We start from the raw sequence: 27,926 nt of genomic DNA, 5'->3' as shown, positions 1-27,926 counted from the left end.
GAGGGACGTGTTGGGTACCCAGAAGCGTAAGATGTTGACGGTTTGTCACCCAGCGTATGTAAATGTTACACTTTGGGAGACAGAACGTGTTGGAACATCACACGACGCCTGACTGTTGTATTTTGGCTGCTGTGTACTATTGGCTCTCTTCATTAGTTCCCTTTGTGTTGCTTGGTGTCCTAGTCTTTTCTGCGTTTGTCCATTGTTTTTCCATGTTCCCCTGTGTAGCAATGTTGGCTCATCAATAGAGGGCGCTAGGACGCCACTCCCATAAAAATATCGTGAGAAACAACTATAAAAATAAGTTTTCAATGGATGAGTTTGCTCGTATGTCATGTTGCCTGCCCTATTGGCCAAACATGATTACATTCTGATGATTATGTGACAGCCAAATGGGAGTCTGTGGACAGACTGCAGTTTTTTCCAGTCACAGGGGTCTGAGCCTGAGTGTCTGTTGGAGCTTTGAATTTGCCCCTCGGGCTGCAATTTTGTGCATCCCTGACCAGTTGGCATGGACTGCCTATCTTGTTTAAGAATTTGATTGGACAATTCAATGTTATTCACACATCATCACAGCAGGGGCACTCACTCGTTCGCTACTGCTTGCCTGAGGATGGCGACTTCAAGCGCTCCAGCAAGTGAAGTTGGTTAGCTGGATGTGGTGTGAGCAATGCCTTCTTTTGCATTATGTGTCTGCTGTTGATTTGTCCTGGTGCCAAATTGTTTTGGACCACTACAGGTGTACGGGGCTTAAAGCACTTAACAGAAAACTGCAAAAGACACAAAAGTAGCCACTTGGACAATTGCATAAGGCTACACCTCTTTGGCGGGTTTAGAACAGTCGAACAGCTGCATGAAAGCTGTTGAACTGGCAGAAGAAAGTACGATGAAGAGGTGACAAGAAATCAGCATATTTCTGTCTAGAGTCATAAGCTATGCAGAGCCTATGAGTTGTGTTAAGGTTCAAAATATTGGGGATGGAGACAAGAGAAAAACCACAATAACAACACTGGTCCGGTCGGGTTGAGTCAAACGATGATTTAATGATCACACACGTGGGAGATGGACACTGATGCAGACAGCCTCAAATCTCAAAGTGGTGGAGCATTGCTCAAACTCTTATAGCCTCTGGTTCTCCCATCTTATCATAAAAGCCTAAACATTCACATGCTTTCTCTCACAAGGCGCCTAAGCTACGACCTTGGCTCCCTGTTTATCTGCTCGTGCTGAGATGGGGCAGAAAACTCCAGCATGTTCTGTTCTCTTCTAATCAGACAAATAAGGCGATGACTTTCTGCGAACAGTATTCCTTATAACTCAACAGTATAATGCATCATAAACAATATCATTCATTCACAATAAATCAGCAGTCTAATGCAATGCAAATCAGTTTAAATACTGCAATAATTATCACCTTCTTCTAATTCAGGAGAATAATGCCAACTTAAACTACATAATAATTCACAATCTTTATTTCGGGGTCTAACATGGCATAAAATAATATCATAATTTTACAGTTGGCTTAGATATTAGTGTAGATATTTGTGTTTGCAAAACTGTGTTGATTTTAGATTTGTGTGTTTTCTCCTGACCTTTTGGCTGTTTTACACCTTTTGTTTCACCCGTCGGCGGGAATTGATTCGAGTTTAGTGATTCTGATTCCTTGTCGATTCTCTTGTCACCACCGTCGCTAATCAGCAATAAAGACATTACATTCATGCAAATTAAATGCATGCTGTGGGTCAAATTTTTGTGCATGATTGTTGAGGTGTTTCCCCTCTATGTTGTGATCACTGTTGGAGTCATTACTCACAATTATTACACGTATTGCACAGAACACGCTCCTTAAATGTAATGCAGTACTTTACTGAATTACTTAGAGACGCTGTCTCATAATCACCATTTAACAATATAAACCTGAGGCTACAACTCCACACAACAACACAAATCCTTAATGAGGACTCTAAGATATTTCTCTTAGTAGAATACAAAGCTGACCGCACAAAGCAAAGATAAAAGCTGTCGCCGCGGTGATTCTGCTTTAGAAAGGTGAACAGGTAGAAATGGAGGCTGCAGCCTGACTGGGTAAGGACCTGGCTGCTGGGGTCAGCTTTCACTCAGCTTTCACTCTGGGTTCTTGGCTAGCTTAGCGTTAGCATGCTGTCTTGGCAGATGCTTGCAAAGAACCAAAGTTGTGTCAGGAACATAATGCAGCTGTTTCTGCCCTGGATGCAGTTTTCCACCTTACCATGTATCTCGTTTTTTTTATGGAATAAAAATAAATGCCCTGCGACAGCCTGGGGACCTGTCCAGGGTGCACCCTGCCTTCACCCTGAGACAGCTGGGATGGGCTCCAGCACCCCCTGCGACCCTGTAAAGGATAAGCGGAAGTGAATGGATGGATGGATAAAAATAAATGTCCATATCCATGCTCTAGACTGCGTCGCTATATCCTCCTCTGACACGATAAGCGGGATTGATAGGCAGGCAGACTCATAATTCCAAGGAATTGGACTATCAGGAACCAGCTTTCTACAAGAACCAGTTCTTGATTCTCATCCCTAAGTTAGGTATGTTTCCTGTTCAGTTGTTTCTTCCTGTTTTATTGTTGTAATGTTGTTTTCTGCGTCTTGTGTTGTTACTTCCCCCCACTTCATTATGTCTATAGTTTCCAGCTGTGCTCCCACCTGCTTCCTCTTCCCGCATTATCTTATGTGTACTTATACCTATCTTTTCCCCGTTTTCTCATCTTGTTTCTGTGGTTCTTTTTTCCCTTTTCTCCTCAGCCTCCTCTGTGTATACCTGTGCATACTATTTCTTAGCTCCGTGTTCCCTACTGTACCTGTCAGGGCCATCGCACACGCAGTCACGCGCAGCGTTGTCCTTGGAAATTAATGACTGCACATGTGCTGCAGTGCAGCTTGGTCAAACAGAGAGGAAAGATGAGAGGGGGTGAAAGAGGAGAGAAGTAAAAAAAGAGAGTGGGGTAGGATTGCAAGAAGGAAGAGGAGTGGAGGTTCTTTTTTAAAGAAGCTAAACAGATGGTTCAGGGAAAGCTGAGGTTTGACAGAGTATGAACTTCAGATAAGCATTAAGACTTACACAGAAAGAAAAGAGGTTTTCATTGGTTGCAGATAGCCCTCAGTCGAGATGTACTACTGTGAAACAGTGCTTATTAAAACCGTGTGTAACTGAGCAAACTGCTTAACTCACGCCTTTACTCTTATCTGAAAATGGACAGAGCAGACCAGAAATACAAAACACAAAGCTGTCATTCCTGCAGTTTTCTCACCTTCTAGTGTTTCATCGTATTTATAACACCCACTGAAAGCTGCGGCAGTAATGACACAGATAATCCAAGCCCATCCCCCACACCAATCGCTGCCTCCCCTTGACCCTCATTCATTTTATAGACAGGCAGTTCTTCATTATTAGTCAAAAGGATTCGTTTTGTTCACGAGGTTTTCTGATTGCTTTGAAGGTTTTGCTAATGTAAGGTTATGGAGAGGTTATGATCACCCTCAAGACAAAGAATAGTGACAGAGGGATTTGCTTAGTGCTGTGTGTACATCAGACATATAATCCACTAAGGAAAGAGTAATACATTTGTTAGCAATATGGGTGGTGGTTTCCTCCATGCCAAAATATCCATGCATACTTCAGAAAACAGAAAACAATTCAAATGTAGCTAATTACTGTGACTCTGTGTAATAGCTTATCATAGGTACTTAATGGTGATGCCGGTCTTGTGCCAAAAAACGTTCTCAGTTTATAAAATTGTTCTTGAGTGGATTCTGTCGCTGGCTGATTCTGCAGGCATGTAATAAACTGAAGGGGTTAGTTAGGGGTGAGGTGAGAAGAAGAACGCACAGGAATATAGGACAAAAGATACACCGTGGAAGAGAGCCAGAGTTGAACAGTGAAGGTTTTAAGCCTAATCTTAAAAGCAGAGAGTCTGTCTCCCAAATCGAAACTGGAAACTGGTTCTACAGAAGAGAGCTGGTCTTCCTCTTCTTCTACTTTTAAATGTCCTGGGAACCACAAGTGAGCCTGCAGTCTGAGAGCCACGTGCTCTATTGGGGTGCAGGTAGCAGAGAAGAGAGGTCAATATGGGGAAATATCCTCTCCTTCTGTTACATTTGAGTCATTTGAGTCATAAAATGTTTCTTCCACTGAAAATGTCCAGACGAACATTTCTTCTTACCTGGATGACTAAACATTCATCCAGATGTATATAATGTAAATAGAATGAGTCTCAGCACTGGAACGCCATAATTAACCTCAGGGTGTGACGGCAACACTCAGCTGTTCATCTGCATCTAGAGGTCAAAGGTCACTCTTTCAAGGATGCCAATGTTCACATTTTGGACAGAGAAGACAGATGGTTTGAAAGAGGAGTGGAAGAAGCCATTTAGTGAGCGACCATCTTTGAACAGAGGGCGGGGCTTACGACACCAACTGTCTGCCATCTATAATCCAGATGCCTTAACGCCTGCTCTCATCCTGGGCCATTTGACCTCAGTAAATCACATGATAGGGTGAGTTCAAGTTTCACAGTGGGCTCACCCGAAACCTTGGCTGATCGAGACGTCTTCAAGGAAACTTAAAGAAGTCCAGACGCTTTTCTTTCAGAGCTTGATTGTTGTCATTGGTACTGAGGTGCAGAGACAGAACACTTCTGGGTGCCAACGAGGGCAGCAGGGGGCACCTTCTGGCGATTTGGCATTAGGCTGGTGTTGTTGAAGGTGACCCACAGAAAGATGACATAGACAGACTTTATTTAATCCCACACTGGGGAAATTTTACCCTTTATAGCAGCACAAGGAACAGGAGGAAATGGGGAATTAGAGATATGTTAGAAAAACAATAAACATAATAATAGTAGTATCCTGTGTTTGTATTATACAGCTTGATTGCTGTGGGATGAAGGATCTACGGTAGCGCTCAGTCCTACAATGGGGCTGTAACGATTTACTGCTGTAGGAGCGTCTCAGGGCCTCCACGGTCTCATGCAGAGGTTGAATGTTGTTGTCCATGACGGACATTAGCTTGGCTAACATCCCCCTCTCACCCACCTTCTCTATGGAGTCTAGGGGACTGTCCAGGACATAGCTGCTCCTCTTCATCAGTCTATTAAGCTGTTTCCTGTCCCTCTTCGTGCTACCACCTCCCTAACAGACAACCACATAAAAGATAGTAGAAGTAATCAAAGTGGCATTAAAGGTCCTTAGTGGTGTTCTTCACACCCCGAATGTCCTCAGCCTGCCCAGCAGATAGAGCCACGTTTGGCCCAGAGCATGAACATTGTGTAGCCAGTCCAGTTTATTGTTATGGTGAACAGCTGGGAATTTGTACATGTCGACTACCTCGATGTCCAAACCATGGATGGTCATCAGTGCGATGGGGGCTGGTTTTCAGTTAACCACCATCTCCTTTGTCTTATTGGTGTTTATGTGCAGGTGGCTGAGTTCATACCAGATGACGAGGTCGGTGATGACCTTCCTATACTCCAGGTTGTGCTGTATACCAGTTGGCAGACAGCATGGACTGTCAAATGTCCATGCAGTCATTTGACAGTCAACCCCTGCTGATTCCAGCTTCTCCCTCAGCAGTGCTGGTTGGATTGTATTGAAGGCACTGAAGAACTCCAAAATCATGGCCCTCACAGTGCTTCTAATAATCCAACGGTAAAAGTGGTCTGTGCAGGAGGAAGATGACTGCATCATCTACATGAAACAAACTGCAGGTGGTCCAGCAGCATGCGCACCAGAGGTTGGATGTGATCTTGAACAATCTTCTCCTGGGTCTTCTTCAGGTGGGAAGTTACGACCACAGGTCTGAAGTGGTTAGTCACCCTGGGGCATACAGTCTATGGCACTGGGACCACACAGGAAGTCTTCCACAGGACTGGGACTTTCTCCAGAATAAGGCTCAGCACCGTCAGGCCTGTTGCCTTTCTGGTTCTGAACTTCTTAAGTTTCTTCCTCACCTTGTCAGCACTCAAGGAGGGGGTGGGGTGCTATGGTGTGATTGGTCACAGGGAGAGGGGGAAAGTGTGTAGCAGCCTTGGGTGGTGTTAAGAGGGGGCAGAGCGGAGTCTCTGAGTCAAATGTATGAATGAATATCTCACAACTGACGGATTGTTAGGGCCCGGTCTGTGTTTGTGTAGTTGTTTGTCCTACCACACTCCAGTGAAAAAGGAAAGTTTAAAGTCCTGCAGGTATCTGTCCCACCATCAGAATCAGGGTCGTGTTTATTGGCCAAGTATATGTGCAGACACATACAAGGAATTTGGTTCCGGTAGATGGAGGCTCTCAAGCACAGCAATCACACACACACACACACACACACACACACACACACACACACACACACACACACACACACACACACACACACACACACACACACACGTCTATATATACATTACACATGCATAGACATACATACACAAAGCTGTGTAAACCAACTATAAATAACTAATCTAAACTTCTACATAGAGCTGGGCGATAGACCTCGCCGCTCTTGTCCTCTTAAAAAAAAAAAAAGAACAGCCAATCCAAATTAAGTACTGCAGAGCTGAACACGTCACGTGACTTGTTACGTACAGCACAAGTGCCAAGCCGCACCTGTATGTGTTTGGGAAGCAGCCAGTCACCGTGCCGCCCGGGTAATGGAGGAAATGAGTGTGCCGACTAGAGAAAAATCAACCGAGCGTGACCGAAGAGAAAACAGATGATGGTTCCAATGCCGGAGAGATTGTCGAACGGAAGAGCCACAGAAGCTCCGTAGTGTGAAGGTATTTCGGCTATTTCAAGTCTGACAAAAAGCAGAGTAGCGTGCACTGTAAATTGTGCCGAAAGCAAGTCTGGAAATACAATAAAGCGGTGCATGCTCAATCTCTGACTGGATGCGCTGATTCGTCATTCAGCTTTTGTCAGACTACAGTAACTGTTAAAACTGTTTGAAAAGCTCAGCTATACAACAAGGAGAGATTGAGAATTTCCTTTTAGTTCTCAGTTTATTTGATATTGACAAAAGTTAGTCAGTTTTGTCTGTTCTTCTGTAAAACAAACTAAGATTTATTTTTAGAATTAATATTTTGTTTCTAAGTGGAATTGACAATTTAGTCTGTTTCGTTTGTTCTATTTTGAAACTTAAACGCTTTAGCGGCTGCCTTTCTTTTGTAGTTTGCAATATTTGCCTTTATTTATCTGAAAAAGTCTCATGTTCCTTAAGTACATCTACCCTGTTGAACTTATTATGGGAAATAAATATTTAAATAAAAACAAGCTGCTGATTATTTCACATTTTACTTGTGAGCAACGGCACATTTAAATCTTACAAATATAGTTATTTGGCTTATATCGTGATAGATATAGTTATCGCCTGAAATGAAAAAAACATATCGTGATATGAAAAAATCTCATATCGCCCAGCTCTACTGTCATCTCTACAGTCTTAAGAGTGTTCAGCTCCAGATTGTGCTGACTGCACCAGAGTACCAGCCGCTCAACTTCCTGCCGGTATGCAGACTCATCACCATCCTGAATGAGGCCAATGACAGTGGTGTCATCTGCAAACTTTAGGAGTTTAACAGCCGAGTTCTTGGAGGTGCAGTCGTTAGTGTAGAGGGAGAACAGTAGTGGTGAGAGGACACATCCTTGAGGGGCACCAATACTGAGGGACCGGGTTTCAGAGGTGATCTCCCCCAGCCTCACTTGCTGCTTTCTGTCTGTCATGGAAACAAAGCTCTGCCTTCAATAAAGCAGTCTTACCCACTCTTGAAGTGGCTTGCCATGCAGTTAGCTGGACGTATGGAATCACTACTCTTCAGTGGAGGCCTGCTTCAGACTGCTTCATCCGTTGAGTCATTGTTTTACCAGATGGAAAAAAACCTGACCTATAAACAGGTCACAGGATCCATCTAGTCACATATACAGTTGTGATACAGTCTCACGTACTCAGAACATTCAGAGTGAACAATCAGTATCCGTGTAACCTTTATCTTAATTCAACTAGCTCTGCTGTACAACAAAATAAATCACTGCAGCATCATATCCTTCTATGTGAGCTGTAATTCTATCAACTTGAAGGCCTGACGATGTTCACAACTCCTAGATTTAACACTTAGCTGCATTTGGCAACTCACTGTAGCTCACTGGACTTGCACATTATGAAGATCTCAAAGAAAATAATGACTAACATGACTAAATTATTTTTCTGTTTTTCTAGCTGGGCTACAACCTCCACCATTGAACTCATGCATGCCATGTTGCATGGCAATGGTTGAGTAATTACTATCTGATGGGACTAAACATGCCAATCAAATGAATGATAACCTTCATCCAAAATATATGTAAAAACTGTGGTTAAACCCTGAAACAGAGACTATAACATTGCGGACCCCCATAACGCGCCAGCTGCAGGCCCAAGGCTGGAGCCGAACAATCACTCTCTGATAACGACTGTGTTACGGCTATTCTTCCCATCCCATGCAAGGACACCTGGGTTGGCTGGAGGACTGTTTACTTAGCCTGATAGGGCGAAGGACACTGTCTCAGCTGAACTATGGACACGCACACACACACACTTACACTGATAGGCACTCACTCATCCCCCTCCCCTTCCAACGCCTTCGATGCTTGTTTCCTGCGAGGGAACGCAGCGGCTGTGTGCCGCGCTGGAATGGTAGCGCTGTGCAGGGCGGCTGCTGTGTTCGCTTCGGATTACTCCTCACCCCCCACCCACCCCTGTGGCTTGTCATGTCTTCACAATGTTGTGCTGTGGACATTTATGTGCTTTTTGTGCAAAGGAGTTTTTTTGTTTCCTGTTCTCATGCTGTCCTACCATGGAAGCACAGCATGAGTAGGGGTCTCTTTTTTCCTCTTGCACTTTCCCCACTGTAGTGTACATTTCAATGTTTTTTTCTCTGATTCTACCAATCTCCGACCTGTATCCCCATGTAATGTTTGTGCTATATGTGTAAGGTCGGGGGGGGCAACCATTTCACTGCAGGGCAACCTGCATGTGACAAATAAAGCTTTGATTGATTGATTGATATACCACAGCTATTAGTGAGTGCCCAGGTTTCTCATACTGAACGCGTTTCGGCTGTTCTCAATCCCTAGTTGAACTCAAACTCCAGGCCTCAAGGGCCGGCTGCAGGTTTTAGATCTCATCCTGGGTCAACACACCTGAATCACACGATTAGTTCGATATCAGGCCTCTGGAGAACTTCAAGAAATCTTGAGGAGGTCATTTAACCATTTAAATCAGCTGTGTTGGATCAAGGACACATCTGAAACTTTAAAATACAACTCTTTCAGTCTGCAGCTCTGCTGGTGGATTTTGGTCTGCAATGACGATTTCTGTGTCACGACGATGGCTGTCAGATACTGGAAGAGTTACTAAATCTGGACTGTCAACAGGGAAGTTACATGACTGGTCAGTCTGTGAGATTTGGTCTGGATATTATTGATCAGAGTCTGAGACACGTTGCTGGCTTAAGTCCTTGTGTCTGCCTCACAGGCTTGTCACTACTCTCTGTGGATAGATAGCCTCAGGGGAGTAGTCCTGATGCAGTCTCAGGAGTGGAGTGGAGGTAACAACCAAAGATAAGTTTGCAAACCCAGTTATTTCAGTCTTGGTGGAATTGTATGTGCTGGGTTTTTGATTGTACGTTGCTATGGCAATTGCATACTTAGTAAAGTGATCAGCAATTAAAAGGATGTCTTTAGTTCCACTTTCGTCTGGTTTGAGAGAGATGAAATCCATACAGAGAGTTCAAGTGGCCTTGTAGTACTGATGTTGCCTAACAGTGTGGCTTTGTCAGGGAACGCCTTTCTGCGCACACATCTGCCACAGGTCTTTATTTCCCTCTCTGCATCATAGGCCATTCTGGCAACTAAAATGCCTGCTGGCAAGCTAATGTCCAGCGGATCCCAAAAAGCCCTTTGGGAGGGTGATATTGGTCTTGGCTGTCTCTTGATCTAAACCTTTTGGTAGATTGAGGATAACCATGAATCAGATCATTGAGGGACTTCACAATGCTGGAATAGTCTTTTAGAGACCTTCGATAATATCCAGCAAATCCAAGAAAAGATCACAATTCTCTGAGATCTCGAAGGACTTTCCAAGAACAAAGGGCAGAGATTTTCTCTGGATGTGTCAGCTCCATTTTGGGACACTACGTGCCCCTGGTACCGCACTGAGGTCTGGAGAAACACACACTTTTCAGGTGATAACTTTAATTTGAACTCTCTGAAATGAGTGAGGATCTCCAACAATCTTGCTTCATGATCTTCCAGGGTTTTAGAGAACACAATCAATTTGAGAAAAAAACTAGCACCCCTTTCAAATGCATATCCTTCATGCACTTCTCCATTAGTCTTCAGAATGTGTTTGGTGCATTTTATGAATGTGTGTGAATGTAGTTAGAAAGCACTACATACAGAGAAAGTGCTTGTGGGAATGGGTGTGATTGGGTAAATGAGTCATGTTGTATACAACGCTTTGAGTAGAAAAGCGCTGTATAAGAATCAGACAATTTACAATAAGTAGCCAGGGAGAGGGAGGTCTGGGCTCCTCTGCTTAGCCTGCTACCCGTGTGACCCAGTGCTGGATAAGAGGAAGAAAATGGGTGGAAGGGTGGATCATTTAGCCCAGAAAAAAGTTTGTTGCCCTATAAAAAAAGCCTCCGTAAAACCCATCACAGCACAGAAACAGCTTTAGTGAAGGTTCCAAATGATGTTGACCTCTGACAGTGGACTCATCTCTGTGCTTGTCCTGCTAGACCTCAGTGCAGCGCTCAGTACTATTGACTACGGATGTTCCCGGCGACTAACTTCTTAGCCGACTTATTGAGAAAAACAATTAGACTAACTGACTAATCTGAAGCTAAGAAACACTCAGATATTCTGTTACATTTAAGAACAATTAAATGGAAAATGTCTAAAATTAATAACAAAGGCATTTTATCCCATTCATCACATTCTTCAAAAATGAATCTTTCCAATTAATCGCGTGGCACCTCGCATCGTGCTAAATATAATTTGAAAGCATGTTACTGCACAAGATGTTCACGTGTTAGTAAAATATGACAATATGCTCAAAAATTGTAAATAAACAGTGTAGTACACTCTGCTGTGCATTATGAAGGATGCCGCTGTTTGAAAATCCATAACCACTTCAATAAAAGTTACAATTTAAAATAGCAAAACAAAAAGTCATGCAGCCAAGTCAGGTCACGGGTGCAGCAGCAGAGAAGCTCAGACCTGCCTCTCACCACCTACTCCTGAGATGTAATCTCTCCAACATGTCCCGGGGTTACTGTGCTTTCTGATACCAGCATTACATTTTGGGGGAATTTGAACCACAGTAGCACATCTGTTGAAATGGGCGACGCAGGCCAGCCTTTGTTCCCCACGTGAATAATTAAGCCGTATGCACCCACGACACTTTTAATAGTTCATCACTGCCCTTCTTTGGACTACTTTGGATTGCAAACCAGGAACATCCCACAGGAGCTGCAGTTTTGGAGAGTTTTGCATTCACAATGGGACATGTAAGGGGAGGGGGTGTGGCTATATGCTGCTGACACAGTGTTCACCATAGCATGTCTTATGTTTTATTATGCAGGTTTAATTGTGTGAAGATTATTCGGTGTTCTTGCCATGATGATCCTCTCATTTTTGGCACGTGGCGATCACATTAACCGGTCTCTGACACAGTTTATTACAAGAAAGCTAATCAGAGATTCCTTCTTATCAGGAGGCTTTGGAACCACAATGTGCTGGAAAGAGTTTAAGTGAGCTAGGTCAGAAGCATCCTTATGTTCAGTATTTCAGTCTGGTAACCCAACTGTGGCAAGTAAGAACTAAACAGGATTATCAGAGCTGCTGGAAAAATTACTGGCGGACAACAAACTTCGCTGGATAAGCTGCATCATAAGGCTGTTCTCAGGGAAGCTCGGTCTATTGTTGCTGACTGTGAACACCCTCTTTATTCTGACTTTGAATTAGCACCCACAGGATGACCTTATAGGGGTCAGTTGTGCAAAGAGCAATCGGTATACTGAATAATGAGATGCTGCGATGTGTTTTTATTGTTGTTGTATGTGTTGTATGTGTGCTTGTGTGGAAGTGTGAATGCAGGTTGATGTGAAGTTATTTGCTTGATTTGTTTATGGCTTCATGAACTGAAGACAATTTTCCACTGATGTGGATAATAAAGTTAATCTATTCAACTCTATTTTTTCTGTTTGATGAGAGATAAAAACAAAAAAAGTAAAACCCTACATATTCTGGTCTAATTAAATTACTTAACACTAGAACACCAATTGTCAATTTATCAGCACTTGAACAAATCATTTAATAAAAGTGAAGTTATGAAGCACAGAAACAAGAAGTAGAAAAATATTCTTTACTGTTGTGTTTTGTAACTCAGAAAAATAAGTGATGTTTCATCTAAACGAATCAGGTTGTAGAGCCCAAGAAAACCTTTTCTGAATTATCGATGCCATCTTAAATATCCCATTATTCATAACCAGTGCTTTGTTGTACAGGTAGTGGGCTTAAACTATTAATCGCACATGCTAGATGGATTCAGTGAAAGCTTAGAGGAATGGTGTTTTCTCTGATGCTGGTTAAAGGCTTCTGCAGTCCTTGCCCAGGTAAGGGAACATTCAGTAAAGTGCATGTTTTACTTTTATATGTGGTAACTACTTGATCACAAAAGTCAAAATTTGTAGCATAATATGTGTTTCTATATTTCCAGAAAAAAACAGGGGCAACTGCTTTTCCATTCAAGCATGGATCCAGATGACAGAGACAGCACGGCTGCATTGTTAATGAGCCCCTAAAACCTTGCACATAATAAAAGCTGCTGTTCTATTTTCTGTTACCAAAATCAATTAAAAAAAAAACCCTTTTAAACACAAAATGTTTTGGAGTCTTTTATACTTTTCTCACATTTATTTAAGCAATTCAAAAAGCATACATAACATTCATTCACCATTTCATTCATGGCCATTCATGGCCAGGAGCCCTCAGAGTCATTTACTCTGATTTTAAAAGAATAAATATGAGTCAACTATTGTAATTTGCCCTCTTTCTGCTAACAGGCTCCAAGCTATCCCATATGGAAAAGAAATAGTAAAAACTTATGTGATTTACTCATGAAAGCGGCCACTTTCTCATTACTTTCATATATTGTTTTAGGAAGTATCCAAAACATACAAGTTTCATTATATAATTTTTCAAGGGATCTTATATCTGTTTTCACTCTTGTATGCTTTTCATACAAGTTTCACACAAGACAGATACAAACTTTATAAGATTTATATATATCTTTTCCGTATGGGATGGCCCTGTGATAGTGTAAGGAACTACTGCCACTGGAACTCCAAGATGTAGTCCACCAGCATTTTAAACAATGTGTTGCAGACCAAATCGAATCTGTTAGAAAAATTACATTTATTTGAACTTTTTGAGGTTTCTTTTCAATTCTGTTTTATTTATAAAAAAAATAAATAAAATCACAATAAAAGTCGCCTCAAGGTATATTATATATTGTAAGGTAGACCCTACAATAATATGGACAAATATTAGGAATCATATGACCCATATGAGCAAACACTTGGCAACAGTGGGAAGGAAAAACTCTCTTTCAACAGGAAGAAACCTCCGGCAGAGCCAGGCTCAGGGAGGGGCGGGGCCATCTGCCTGAACCAGTTGGGTGAGGAAGAAAGAGCAAAAGATGTGTCTATTTGTTCTTACCACTGACCATCAGTGATATCCACATAAACATTAAAACGTTACCCAGCTGGAGGTGAAGCCCTAACTTTTGTCACATCAGCAAACAAATTAAGTTTGCTAAACGAAGTGTATTAGAGCCTAATCACTTTTAATAATGACCACTAGCCACAACATTAAAACCACCTGCTTAAAATTGCACAGACCTGCTTGTGTTGTCAAAGCAGTCAGAGCATGGGTGCAACAGATGTTGGGGGTGTTTGTTGTGTCTGGAACGTCTTCTGCTGTAGCCTGCAGATCCTTGATTAGATCAGGATCTGGGGAGTCTTTGTTGCATTTTCTTCCAGCGGAGGTGCATCGTGAATAAGCTGAATGAGACAGCTGCCATCAGGGGGCACTGTTGCTATGTGGAGGTGTGTTTGATCTGCAATAGTCTTAAGGTGCATTGTACATGTCAAAGTCACATCCACAACACTGCCAGAAACCAAGGTTTTTTAGCAGAACATAACAACATTACGGTGAGATGTTCAATTATTTTTTACTTTACCTCTCAGTGGTTTTAATATTGTGGCTAGTTTGTGTAACCCCAAACCACTGCATGGAAAGAGTGCTTCAGCGATGCGTGTGACATGGAACACACACAGACATATCTGAGCAGACTGAAGGACGAAGAATGCTCAAAGTTTTTGCATGTGTTCATATCAAACTGTTTTCCTGATCCTTTTGCATGAGGTTGCTGAATATTTAAATACGCTTTGCAAATTTGGGGCTTGTTTACTCCCCAGTCAAGCCTACAGAGCCTGCATGATTCTAAACTCTCCAAAGTTTTTTGGAACAAATAGCTTAAATTCATCAGATGCAATCTTTTTCAAAAGAATAATTTATTGGGTAAGTGTAAGAACTGCAATTTGGTTTTGATATTATGTTCATATAGGTAGTTATTTGAGGAAATTTCCAAATTAAAAAGACATTTTTTTAGGATTGGAGTAAACTTTTTTCTTGTTACAGTTGTTCAACCTCTGTGTGGTTAACATGAACAAAGTCACAGGCAGTGTGAGTACTTGTTTAATCAAGAGAACTATATTAAAAAAAAGACACTAAGCACATTCTGGTTAATTACAATTTGTCCATATATTGGTATGTCACCAGAATCAGAATCAGAATCAGAATCAGAATGGGGTTTATTGCCAAATGTTGAGCAGGTTTACAACATTAGGAAACTGATATGTTTCAGTGTACTTAATTTCTGCATTATATACAGTTGTGAATTTTACATACAATTATGATGGGCATGAATTTCATAGTAGTTGTGCTTTTAATGATTTCTTTGAACTTTTATATTTCCTTGCTGGAATGATTATAGCATACACCTTTAAAAGCTAAATTAAAAATTATTTAAAAAAAATAATTGGGGCAAAAGTTAGAATTTATTTAGTACATATATATATATTACTCAACACTCTGAAGAAATGGTGCTAAAGGTTTTACGATGTCTTTCTGTCAATCCATTCTCTTTCGCTTATCCTTGTCAGGGTGGCGGGGGGGGGGGGGGGGGGGGGGGGGGGGGCTCGAGCCTATCCCAGCTACTATAGGGCGAGAGAAAAAACCCTGTCCAGGTGCACCTTGGACAGGGTTTTTTAGAATTGCCAGTTAACCCAACTCCACTAACTGCATGTCTTTGGACTGTGGGAGGAAGCTGAACCCACACAAACATGGGGAGAACATGCAAACAACATGGAGAACACGCAAACTCCACACAGAAAGGCCCTGTCCAGGGCAACAGTGCTGTGAAGCAACAGTGCTAACCACCGTGCCACCGTGCTGCAACTTTATTTGGACTAGACAAGGCCAGTTAACTTCTCATTAGTGATCATGATTAACCACTACTGGTAGATTAACTACTGCTTCTCTTTGCCAACATAAAGAAGGATTTTTTGACAGTACTTACTGGTTGACCAATGCTCAGATCAAAGGGAAACTCCAAATAATTCAGTAAAGATGCAAGAAGCACGATTGTAGATGTACACAAGCTTTGAAGACCTCTTGGAGCCATTTCTAAACAACTGGAGATTCCAAGACCATAATTCCAAAATTAAAATAAAAAACTGTAGTAGTTATTCAGGTGTGTCACCACTTTGCTGGGTCTGGATGAAGACCCAGACTGCCACCATAAGATGTGAAGAAATGTTTGGATGGTTCGGAACAATCCAGGAAAAAAACAGGGCTCAACACTGCTATTAACTGGAAGCTGCTGGACAACCAGTGTCATTGTGTAGGGAAGCAGGTTTTAGATTCCCAGAGACTGAGAGGGTACCAACCAAGGAAGAAGATCCTGCTCCAAAAGACATCGACACATTCTTGATTGATTAAAATTTGAAGCTGCCAGTTTTTACCAGCTGTGTCAACCAGTCTCCTCTGGCAATGCCTTGGAACCACCTGCACCACCACACCTTGCCACAAACCCCATCGCCAGTGTGGGCATGATGAGCGAGCATCCGAGGAGTTAATAGCAAAGGAAGTCAACTACCCACTGGATTGTCTGTGACTGTACTGTGTTTCCCATTATGACAGTTTCTGGGTGAAACCCCCCTCACCTGCTGGGAGAAAATGTCCCATAGCCCAGGTGCTCGAGGGATTGATCTGCAGCACGAAAGGGAGGGAGCATCAGCATTAATCAACAGCTAGCTGGTGGGAACTCGGACACAGCTGGGAGTTCCAACAGGACAATGAATGGATAAAACAGACTAACATTGGGCTTATGGAATACCTGGAAAGCCCTGAGCTCAGCGTTGGTGAAAATTTGTGGACCATTCTTAAAAACCAAACCAGTGCTAGGAAACCAACCAACAAACTTCATGAGCTAGTCCACTGAAATAAACTGAAACTTCCAATTCTCCCATGAAGAGTCATCAAATATCCATCCAGAATTAAGCCAGAAGCTTCTTGATGACTACCAAAAACATCTGGTTGAACTAAGGGACATTTAACCAAATATTAGGTGTTTATATGAAACTGTATGTAAACTAACTCATTAAAGATGCACGCTGTACCATTCCATCCAAACAAAAAGAACAGTTCAAATAAATAATTAACAGATCTAATGCTACGATATTCATGCCAATGATAACTGCATGAAAACTTCTGACCGTATCTCTGGTCAGCACCTTGAGTGCTCTGTCTCTGCACACACACAGTGGTCCTCAGTGTCACTACAAAAAGAGGAGCATTAATTAATTGAATCCCCTCTACCTGGTCCTCAGCCTCCTTGGCACTGCAGCCCAGTGCACCACTGCAGCAGACCCAGAGAACACCCCCCCCTCACTGCCCGACTCATGTCAGAGCTGCATCGAGCCAAACCCGGGGGTGTCTGGCTTTACAACTAGATACCACCGGGCATTGAGACCCTCTAGCTCCATGAGGCACTGGAAAGTGGCCGGGGCTCTGAACAAGCCGAACAAAGTGTGACAAATTGGAACAAACCGTATGGAGTGGAGAAGACAGTGTTTTCCTTCGACTCTGGTTGGTTAAATCAAGTGTTGTGAAAAATCAAGCATTACCTAATCGGTCCAGGAGCTCATCGACCCAGGGCATGGGGTAGGCATCAAACCGTGACACTTTTTTCACCCTGTGGTAGTGACACAGAACTGTATAGACCCCTCTTTCTTCATACCAGAACTATGGGGCTACACTAAGTGCTGTGTGACTCTTCTCTCACTCCCATTTTCAGCATTTCAGCCAATTCTTTCTGAATTGGCTGAAATGTTGCTTATGTTCAGGCAACCTGAAGGGCTGTGAACTCCCGGTGACGCCAAGCTGCGTTTCAAAATGGTGCTCTATGAGCATCGTAAAGGCGGAGATCACATCTGCAAAACTCTGTTGCAATACAGCAACATCCGAACATCTGAATCACGGTCTTATTCAAGTCTTATTCAGCCGCTTCATCAGCCCATCAGTCTGATGATGGTAGACGCTGATTTAACACCCAATCATTCGTCCAGCTCTTTTAGTGTGCAAGACATGAACGACGTGAGCTGGTCTGTCAGTATCTCTTTTGCGATACCTGAAACAGCGCCTGCACCACTCTCTTTGCAGAAAAGGTGCACAGCGGCACTGCTTCTGGGTATTGGATTGCATAATCCACCAGAACTAGTACAAAGCGACAGCCATATACACTCTGGTGAAATGGCCCAATGAGGTCCATTCCAATGCGCTCAAATGGGACCTCCATTTTATTTTATATGCTGGAATATGAAGAATGGGATTATAGGATTACTTTCTTGGAAAAGTAATGAGTAACTAATTACTATTTTCAAGAAACTTGACCAACACTGGTCACATGACTGCTCCAGTGGGAAATCTCCCGTGGGGGTGAATCATTGACCCACAGCCCCAAAAGGTTCCCAAATTCAGGGATGCGATATAACTGCATTCTGCCCTTAAATTTAATCAGCAGCGGCACCATGAGATATTTGTGGACGTCCCCATGCACACATCTAACCTCCACCCACTCAGCCTCTAACAATACTCCCGGGCGAACCAGGGTTTGGTTGACCAGAGTCTGCGTGCAGCCTGTGTCTACCAAAGCCTGGTCTATACCCACTTGACACCTTAGCAGAATGCGGTAGTCCGTCTGGGACCGGGGGAGGGTGCCCGAGCCCCGGCGATGGGGAACACCTATCCCACTTCCATCAGCGGACCGTCAGGCCTCAGGTGTCCTGGCAGCCCACACTTCTAGCACTCCTCCCCCGGCATCTGTGATGCGCTCTGTTGCTCAGGAACAGTGCCGGCTGTTTCTGGACCCTGGGAAGGCAGATAGGACAGAAGTGGGTTAGTTGTCCGCCGTGGCCAGGTGATCCTCTGTGCAACAGCAGCAACAGAGCCAGAGATCACACACCCCCATTTGCCATATGTAGATACAAACGGAAGACATCAAATATATGAAGCAAGATATATGGGATTATGTAGTAAAGACAAAAGTGATAAATATGTTTTATATTTTAGGTTCCACCCTTTGCTTTGTTGGCAGCGCTGCAAACCCTCGGCCTTCTCTCAGTGAGCTTCATGATGGGGTCACCTGACGTGTTTCCCCTCACAGGTGAGCCTGTCAGGGCTCATTTGCTGAATTTCTTGCCTTCTTAATGAGGTTGGGACCATCAGGTGTGTTGTGCAGCAGTCAGGTTGGTGCACAGCTGACAGCCATATTTGACGACTGTTAGAATTCATATTATGGCAAGAACCAATCAGCTGAGAGAAACAACAGTCCGTCATTACTTTAAGAACTGAAGGTCAGTCAGGCTGTAAAACTGCTAAAACTTTGAATGTGTCCCCAAGTGCTGTCACAAAAACCATCAAGACCACGATGAAACTGTCTGACATGAGGACGCCCCAGGAAAGGAAGAGCAGGAGTCCCCTCTGCTGCTGAGGATACATTCATCCGAGTCACCAGCCTCAGAAATCACAAGTTAACAGCAGCTCAGATCAGAGCCCAGATAGATGCCACACAGAGCTCCAGTAGCAGACACATCTCTACATGTTCAGAGGAGACTGTGTGAATCAGGCCTTTATGGTCAAACAGCTGCTGAGAAACACAAGGAGTGGACATTAGACCAGAGGACATCTGTGCTTTGGTCTGATGGGTCCAAATCTGAGATCTTTGGTTCCACCTGCCGAGTCTTTGTGTGAGAGAGAAAAGGTCTCTACATGCATGGTTCCCAATGTGAAGCATGGAGGACGAGATGTGATGGTGTGGGGGGGTTTGCTGCTGACACAGTTGGAGATTTATTCAAAATTGAAGGCGCACTGAACCATCATGGCTTCCACAGCATCCTGCAGCCACATGCATCCCATCCAGTTTGTATTTAGTTGGACCATCATTTATTTTCCAACAGCACAATGACCCCAAACACACCTCCAGGCTGTGTCAGGGCTGTTTGACCAAAAAGGAGAGAGATGGAGTGCTGACCAGATGGCCTGGCCTCCACAGTCACCTGACCTAAACCCAGTGGAGATGGTTTGGGATGAGATGGAGCTCAGAGTGAAGGCAAAGGACCAACAAGTGCTCAGCATCTCTGGGAACTCCTTCAAGACTGTTGGAAACCGTTTCAGGAGACGACCTCATGAAGCTCATGGAGAGAACGCCAAGAGTGAGCAAAGCAGGACGCAAAGCAAAGGGTGGATATTACCAAGATATAATCTAAGATATAAAACACGAGTTATTTCACAGTTTTTTGTTTACTACATAATTCCACATGTGTTCATTCATAGTTTTGATGCCTTCAGTGAGAATTCTAAAAAAACACACACACACATACAAACACATATGTGTGTGTGCAAGGTATGCTCTTAAATATAGCAGAGGGGATTTTCTGTCTACTTCTACCTCACCAGCTTATCACCTACTTAGTGGGTTCATCAGACTTCTCTTCATTACCAGGAATTCTACTAAATATCCAGACACTTTCAAACAGCTCACTGTAAGAAAAAGCAAAAGTTTTCATGCCATCAATACACAATCATAATTAATAGTTAGTGGAAATGCTGAGGCTTTTACAAAGACTCTTTCATCTCCAAAAAAAAAAAAAAAAAATCTAACAGTTTCCATAACCCCATGTATGGATCCATCTTTATTGCACTGCAATTCATTTATCCTAAAAAACTGTACAGCTGCCCCCAGAAGGCTCTTAGATGCATTTTGGAATTCAGTTTTAGCCACTTTAGTATTTAAAAAGCTTTTCGATCATTTCATCTTTATTTACTTTATTAAACTTCATTTAATATAATTTGTGAAGGTGAAGTTTCAGGTCATCACTTCTCATAGTTTTACGATAGAAATCACTATTGATCTTTGAGACTGCTCAGTCACTGGCTGTGCTGTTGGAATGTTTTTCTTTATATAGTCACCCCACAACCACAAAAATGAGAGCACTAGTCATTTGTCTGTTGAGGGACAGGAACATCAGTGTCAATATAGAACTGCCTTTGTTAATAACTTTTGTTAAAATACATTAATCTCTGTAATCTTTACAAATTACAACTAGACCAGATTATGAGGCTCTCCACAGTTACACAACAACATCAGTTTAGCTGTGGCTATGATAGAAATGTGCAGTTACTTTATACATTTACTTGAATTGTTATTAATCCTACACAGAACCAGCCAGCGTAGGTGACATAGTTTGAGTGCAGGACACAGTTGTCTTAATGTCATCACAACAAGCACAGAATGATTATTGACAGATTTACAAACTAATGATTTTCTGGTGCCTTTGTGTCAATGGTGTGTTTCATGTATAGGCGGGGCTGCGTGGGAGAAACGGATCCTGCTATCATGCAACAGAGTGATATGCTAATGTCTTTGCATCAACATGGAGGCTACTGGCATGAAGCACTGGAGCCACAGATGCACCCAGGAGACATGAATCATTTTGGTGTCCATGTTGTCATCACTTGACCAACCAACTGAATCCATGGTGTGTTCCTTTGAGTTTTGTACTATTTGGGGTTTTTTTCAGTGTGATGGCCCAAACAATTCTGTGTTTAACTGGTGCAAAACACAAAAAAGACAGCTGGAAACATTCCAAATATATTTTCTTGCTTCTTAGCAGAGAAAAAAGATGGTATGTTCATTATGAATGTATGTGACATGTGACTTCACCAGAGTGTACTGACCATGTGAGCTAACGTTTTTCATAGGTTGTTAAAGAATGTCAGTGTACTTTCTCAGTTGAGTGCAATGAGGAGGCTGCATGTTTACAACATATAACAACAACAACGTGTGCTGAGCACATGGCTCGTTCTCTGCTTGTAAAGAGCAGAATATGTTCGTACATAGAAAATGTATAAAAATGTGTGCTGTCAGCGTTAATCTCGTTAAAATGACTTTAACACCATAACCGCAGTTTGAAACTGTTCTTCGTTTGTGAAATGCACAACGAGCTAACCGCGCTAACGCGTTGATGCCATGGTAACTCGCTAATGGAGATTTGTGGTTATGGCGTTAACGGCATTTTAATAAGCTTAGCGCTGACAGCACTAATAAAACTGAATGATAGCTATTGCTGTCCTTGCCTTTATGGAGGGCGATGTGCTTCGGTGGCATTTCAGCTTCCAGCATTTTCCAGTTTTTGCCACCTGTGCATGTGACAGCCTATACATGCTTTAAAATCGTGTATTGAGTGAATAACACATAGAGACTCCCAACAGTGGGTAAACCTCAGTACAGCTGCAGCTGTACACACTTCACTGTTAAGCATTACTGATGCATAAAAGCAAAAAGTTTGTTCACACTGTGGTTCACACCAAAGATGACCAGTGTAAGAAATTTAATACCAGGAACAGTCTTTTCAACTTATTGTCACCTTGGTTAAAATGCTGTGTATGTTTATTATAACCACTACTACTGCTCTGTGAGTGAAAGGCACACTGCCTACATTTCCAACAGCAGCCTTTTTTTTCTGAACTGAAATTACTGAATAATGCGTGTTCTTCATGACTCACCAATAAAGTCACATCATGGTCTGGTCCTTGTTTTTGTGAATCTTTTGGTTACATTTTTTCCCGCTGTGTTTTCATGCCACCAGTTCTAAAGCTCCTTTGGGCAGCTCGGACAAAAACTAGACGTAGGTCCGCACTGATAGTTGCACGTTAGATGGTCAGTCAGTGTTGCCCAATTCCATTTTGTCTGGAGAACACTGCCAGCCATTGAGAGAGAACCATTAGGAACACGAGAGAAGTGTTTGAGAGACAGAAAGGCAAAAATAAAATAGCATTCCTCTCACTGGTAGGACCAGGATACTCAGCCAAGCATGGCACCTCATCTCACAGCTTCAAAGGCATGGTGGAAAAATACCAGCGTCCCCAATGTGTACATTTCAATCTGTTGTGACCAGACAGTGTTTTCACTGCAAATGCCCTTGCAGCTCACATGGCCGATTAATAGATTGTAGGAACAAGTTTAGCATTTCTGTGTTAGCCTGCACTTCCCCAATGAACTGTCCACACTCCAGTGCTTCAGCACATCACAAACCCAGACAAACAGACTTATAATAACCCAGCTCAGCCACAATAACGAAAACAATAAATATATCATGCTTTACTAGTCTCAGTCTCTCTAGTCTGCCTTCCATTAAAGACATAATTATTTTGCATCAACCTTAATTAAAAATATCACCAACAACATGAATGTGTTTGGATTCATGGAAGAAACCAGAGAACACAAAGTTCTGAGGGGTTCAAATCTAGAACATTAATCCACAAACAAACATCCAGTTGTTACACAGAAATACGACCTAATGACGGTGCAACGTTTTACTACAGGCACTGTTTATTGTTAGCGTACAAATTAAGCATTCCTCTACTTTCCAGGATTCTCTCAGAGTTACGTCTTTATACATTTCATCCATATATTTTACTTTTCTTTAAATTTTCATCAAAGGTTATCTGATTCTCTTGGGCCATTTTTGTACATTTTTGACATTTTATAATTACAAGTGTTCAGTGTGAGCAATTCTAGTAGTACAGAATTATGTACTGCAGGTGTGTGGAGGCTGAAGACAAATGTATTGCTTAACATAGCAGCTTTGTGTTTGACAGATGCTGAAATATGTGGACAGGTTGTTGCTTCTCCTTAGTGCCCCTATGGCATTCTTATGTATTCACATTGAACAATAAATATTTGTTTTTGTAATGGTAGATATTGAATCAAATGTAATTTCTTTTTCTTTGTGTGTGATTTTGTCACTTTGAGCTTGAGGTTAATCTTACTGTGGAAAAGTTGTAGTCTACAATGGGTTGTTATGCAAAGTTTGCAACTGTTCTTCATTTGTAAACTGTACATTTCAGAATTTGTGATACTGCAAGACAAGTACAACAGAGTTTTAGGGCCACATTAAGAAAAAACATGTTATTGATCATTTTGAGAATAAAGTCGAAATTTATTCAATTTATTCAATATTTTGAAAAAAAAGTTGAAATACAATTTTGAGAAAAAAGTTGAAACATGCAGATTACAGTTGTTGTTTCAACACAGACCATCACAGTCGTTATGCAAAATGACTTGTTTACATGAGTCAGTGAAGCAAATCAGCCACTCGACCAGGTTTGTGTGGTTTCTCTGACCACATGTAGCTTCTCCACCATCTTTATACTTTTCAGCACCCTGTGTTTATGTGCTAAAAGAGAAACGACGTCCTTCCTTGTTACTAAAACCGATTCTGAAGAACAATTTCACAAACTCAGAGGGTACAGCAGCTGTCGAAACAACTGTATAATCTCCACATTTTGACTTTATTCTCAGAATGATCAATAATATTTTTTTCTTAATGTGACCCCAATACTCTGTCATACAAAAGTCTAATGTTTAAAAATAGACATAAATTAAAACATACCAAAGTAAAGCGATCTATCTCCTTTCATCTCAGACAGCGCTGGCAGTAATATTAATCTGTCAGTTAACATTACTGCCATGTTGTGGCCACAGTTGGTTGTTGCCACTGAAAACTGTGCTTCTTTCAATCTCATAGAAAACTGCAGCTCTCTGTGTTTTGACGGTTTTGTCCATCTCCTGTTAACAATGACTGGAGCTGTGCAAGCTGAGAGGCCAGCAGCTTTTTTCCTGGTGGCTTGCACATGATGGCATGCCTGGCAAGCTGCCGCTGAATCTGCTTTCACTGCTCTGAGATCAGTTAGGATCTATGCTTCAGATGGGAACACAGAGAGCATTAGCCAGTAAATGATCTTCACTAATTTAGATTCATAACAGACGAGTTTGCTTGGCCAACATGTGTGATGCAGATAAGATGAAGCTTGAAAAGGTTGTAGTAATGTGGTCCACACAGGACAGCCACTACAGACTTATGATGTTTAGAATATGATGTGACATTAAACAGTATTAAAAACGAGCCATCTTCTCTGCTTGCCCTTCTGTGATTCAGCCACAACTGTGGTTGAATTGGACTTGAGTTTTCAGAACCACAGGATTTCACCACTTCTGTGTCTGTAGTTGGGGTCATAACTCTGTGGCAACGATCTTTTCATTTTCTTCACTGTAGTTGCTCGTGGTTTGATGTGCAGTCTATGCCTCTGGCTGTACTCTGCTGCGAGTATGTTATTGTACTGTGAATCATCTTTTCCAGCTGAAAGTAAACTCTAAAACCCCGTTAACACTTCTTTCATGGCAACTGCTGGCAGATTGTTGACCAAGTTGCTCCAATCATGTTCTTTCAGAGGTTGCACAATCTGTGTCTTCTGAACATACGGCAAAATCCCTCTTTTTCCCTTTGTGGTTCAGTGTTTGAGGCCTTGTGGTTTGCTGTTGCCACAGTCTTGTATTTGCCACCCACTGCTACACAAATTGACATGCAATGGTATGTCTACCGAGGTGGTTGATGTCAGGTTGATGTAAGGTAAACGTCCCAATTCATGATCACCTCTCAAAGTGATGTGCAGCTATTGTTCTTCACATTCCTTGATGTTTCATTGGTAGTAAAAGAGAGATATTTCAGTCTTTGAAGTGGGGCTGTAATTTGAAGAGAAAGGCTTTATTGTCTTTAAGCTGAATTTTTTCTACTATGCATAGTAGGACATGTTCATCTTGGATTTTGTGCTGCAATGGCCAAAACCTTTCTTCCCCAAATCTGCACTTTTTGGGTTTCTTTATAATAATTTGATGCTATGCAGGCTCTTCCTTGAACTTTTCTTCGACTGGAGTTCTTTCTCCCGATCAACACCAAAATCTTGCTCAGCTTATTTCTGGGGTTCTCTCTCTAATATAAAGCACCTATAGTGGCTGTTTTTGTGAACTATTGCAATATAAGTAAAATTGGATTGAATTGAAAAATGTGTTACTTAACATCAGAGACGTGATCCGTAAAGCATTTGAGCACTGATTGTATTTGAATGGAACCAACGATAGACCCGGTCCAAACCAGGGGCTTTCCCACAGTGTTGTGAGAAAGAAAACATGTGCTGTTAAATAATTTGGTTAATGAACAAGGACTCTTCTGGACTCTGTCCGAGATAGAACCTCTTATTTTACATGCACGGCCTCTCCACTAATGCGAAAATCTGCAATCCAATTTGCAGAAGCAATCAGCTCCTAATTCTTCTTCTCATGTATGTTTGATTTCCTATTGGTTAGTGCCTTTGAATAATGAATGTGTGTCTCTTGGTGTGGTTAATACTAAAGTGTTTAATGTTTTGTCCCCTTTGCTAAGGATGGAATCGGTGAACTTGGTTCACCAGCCATACACCTTGAGGTCTGTTATATTCTGCTTTCAGAAAATGGTAAAATGATTTACTTATCTGTGGCTAATTATTTTTGATTACGCGAGAATGACATCCCGCTCTGAAGCACAAAATATGATTTAATATAGTCCACAATAATATCTCTTCCATTTTTATCTTATCAGTTGTTCCAAGATGAAGATTGATACCAGCCTGAATATGCCCCAGCTCCCAGAGGCCCTGTCCCAGGCAGGCCTTCAGTTTACTGTGGCAACTGAGGAGGACTTTGATGAAATCATGGCTATGAGCCAGGACATCTATGGAGGCCTTGACTATCTACCTACTAGATACACTAGCTGGCTGCAGGATACCAACCGTACAGTTATACTGGCACGCAAACATGGAAAAGTGGTAAGTTCACTCAGTAGTAAAAGTTCAGTTCACTGGATAAATGGCTGTAAAGCATCACCCTGATAAATGACCCAGCCAGCCTGAAACCTCAGCAGGTTGCATTCTACATATACATCTACTATACATATAAAACATTAAAAAAAAACATATATCTGAATGCTGTTTGTTGATTGGAGCACATAATTAAGTAAATTATCTCTCCTATTAATGGACCGCCAAACTTGCTACTATGAGCTTGAGTAAAACACCCGGCAACTAGATATGACTTCCTCACAAACTAGCAGAGTTGGCCCCTTAGATAAATAAGTAATTAAAGGTATCCATGTCAGCGTGATGGCTTGTAATTTCTTGTCTGTTATCTTCCTTTGTTTGATTGCTTGGTAGATTGCTCTGGAGTCTGTCTGTGTCATCGATGAGGGGGAGACCATGCTGGTGGAAGGTCTCCGTGTTGCCCCCCAGGAAAGGGGCAAGGGCGTGGCAGGTGTTCTGCTACGCTTTTGTGCTGAGCTGGTTAAATCTAGGTATCCAGAGGTCAAAGTATGCCGCTTGACCCGTGATGATAAGCTTGGACCAAAGGACTTTGAAAAGTACCGCATCATAACTAAGCAGGTAGAGTAAATAAATGCTTTGATCTGTCCTGATGTTAAATGGCTTCTTAGTCATCATGAGCCTTTTTGGGCTGTTTGCATGCTTTCAATGCTGCCTTTTCTCTCTCCAGGGAATCCTGCTGATGCGCTTCAGAGCTGAAGACCTCAAGCTGCATCTCTCTGAATTTGGTCTAGAAGGAGACAATGAATCCACTTTGTCCACCTTTTGCTCCAGTCCTCCTCCAGTGCATCTGGACCATACAGCAATCCAGCAGCTGTACTTAAACAGTGACCTGATGCACGGGGTCCTCCCTAACGCAACCATCATTCAAGACTGGCAGCCATTCAAGCTTTTGCCCAGTAACATGGCAATCCTACTAAAGAAGGAGATTGACTGGATGGTGGATGATGTGTCCAATCCTACTGTGGCCAGCCTCTGTACCTTCCCATTCAGGGTCCCCATTGGAGATGACTGGTAAATGTTCCTTCTTCATTTATTGATAGGACTAAATGGATGTTGCTGAAGCAAGTGTACTGACAGTAACACGAACCATTGTCTATAATAGCAACTTTTAATAGTATCACTAGGGAGCACAACAATTTCACTTTTTTCTACACGGTACAGATAGTTTCTATAGAGACCGTTCTTATTCCCAACGCGTAACATACTGACGATTTGTCACGTCCTGAGGCGTCCCATAGCACCTATGATATGCACCGTGTATTGCAGCCCTAACCTTAACCACAGTCTCAATTGTATTAGATAGTGTTTCCAAAGCGATTAATGATGAGAAAGCAAAATAAATTTACATGTTTCATTCCAAATGGTTCTCATGTGTCCGACTGCGTAACATACCGACGATTTGGCACATGGCGTCGAACGTTACGTTTTGGGATGAGAACGTGTTGTTTCTATAATGTGGTCATTGCATTTACAATCATACTGCTAAGA

At 42.2% G+C, this 27,926-nt stretch overlaps 1 protein-coding gene across 2 annotated transcripts in view; it reads left to right on the top strand.

Moving 5' to 3' along the window:
• Window positions 1–27,926, top strand: part of LOC147336498 (histidine N-acetyltransferase) — a 41,446-nt gene that overhangs the window by 5,839 nt on the left and 7,681 nt on the right. Inside the window, exons 2-5 of one of the 2 annotated variants that reach the window (XM_086285420.1) lie at window positions 21,048–21,223; window positions 26,162–26,387; window positions 26,772–26,996; window positions 27,106–27,449. In XM_086285420.1, coding sequence (XP_086141546.1) covers window positions 26,172–26,387; window positions 26,772–26,996; window positions 27,106–27,449 — 785 coding nt within the window. In that variant the 5' untranslated portion in view covers window positions 21,048–21,223; window positions 26,162–26,171. The remainder of the gene's footprint in view (window positions 1–21,047; window positions 21,224–26,161; window positions 26,388–26,771; window positions 26,997–27,105; window positions 27,450–27,926) is intronic. The other variant, XM_086285419.1, reaches the window with a different exon arrangement.

This window comes from Aulonocara sp. 'chitande type north' Nkhata Bay, linkage group LG3 (assembly GCF_057382095.1).
Source record: "Aulonocara sp. 'chitande type north' Nkhata Bay isolate Kocher_YH1m ecotype deep benthic linkage group LG3, A_spYH_male_GT1.1, whole genome shotgun sequence".
NCBI lineage: Eukaryota > Metazoa > Chordata > Actinopteri > Cichliformes > Cichlidae > Aulonocara > Aulonocara sp. 'chitande type north' Nkhata Bay.
This window is presented reverse-complemented; position numbering and strand designations above follow the sequence as displayed.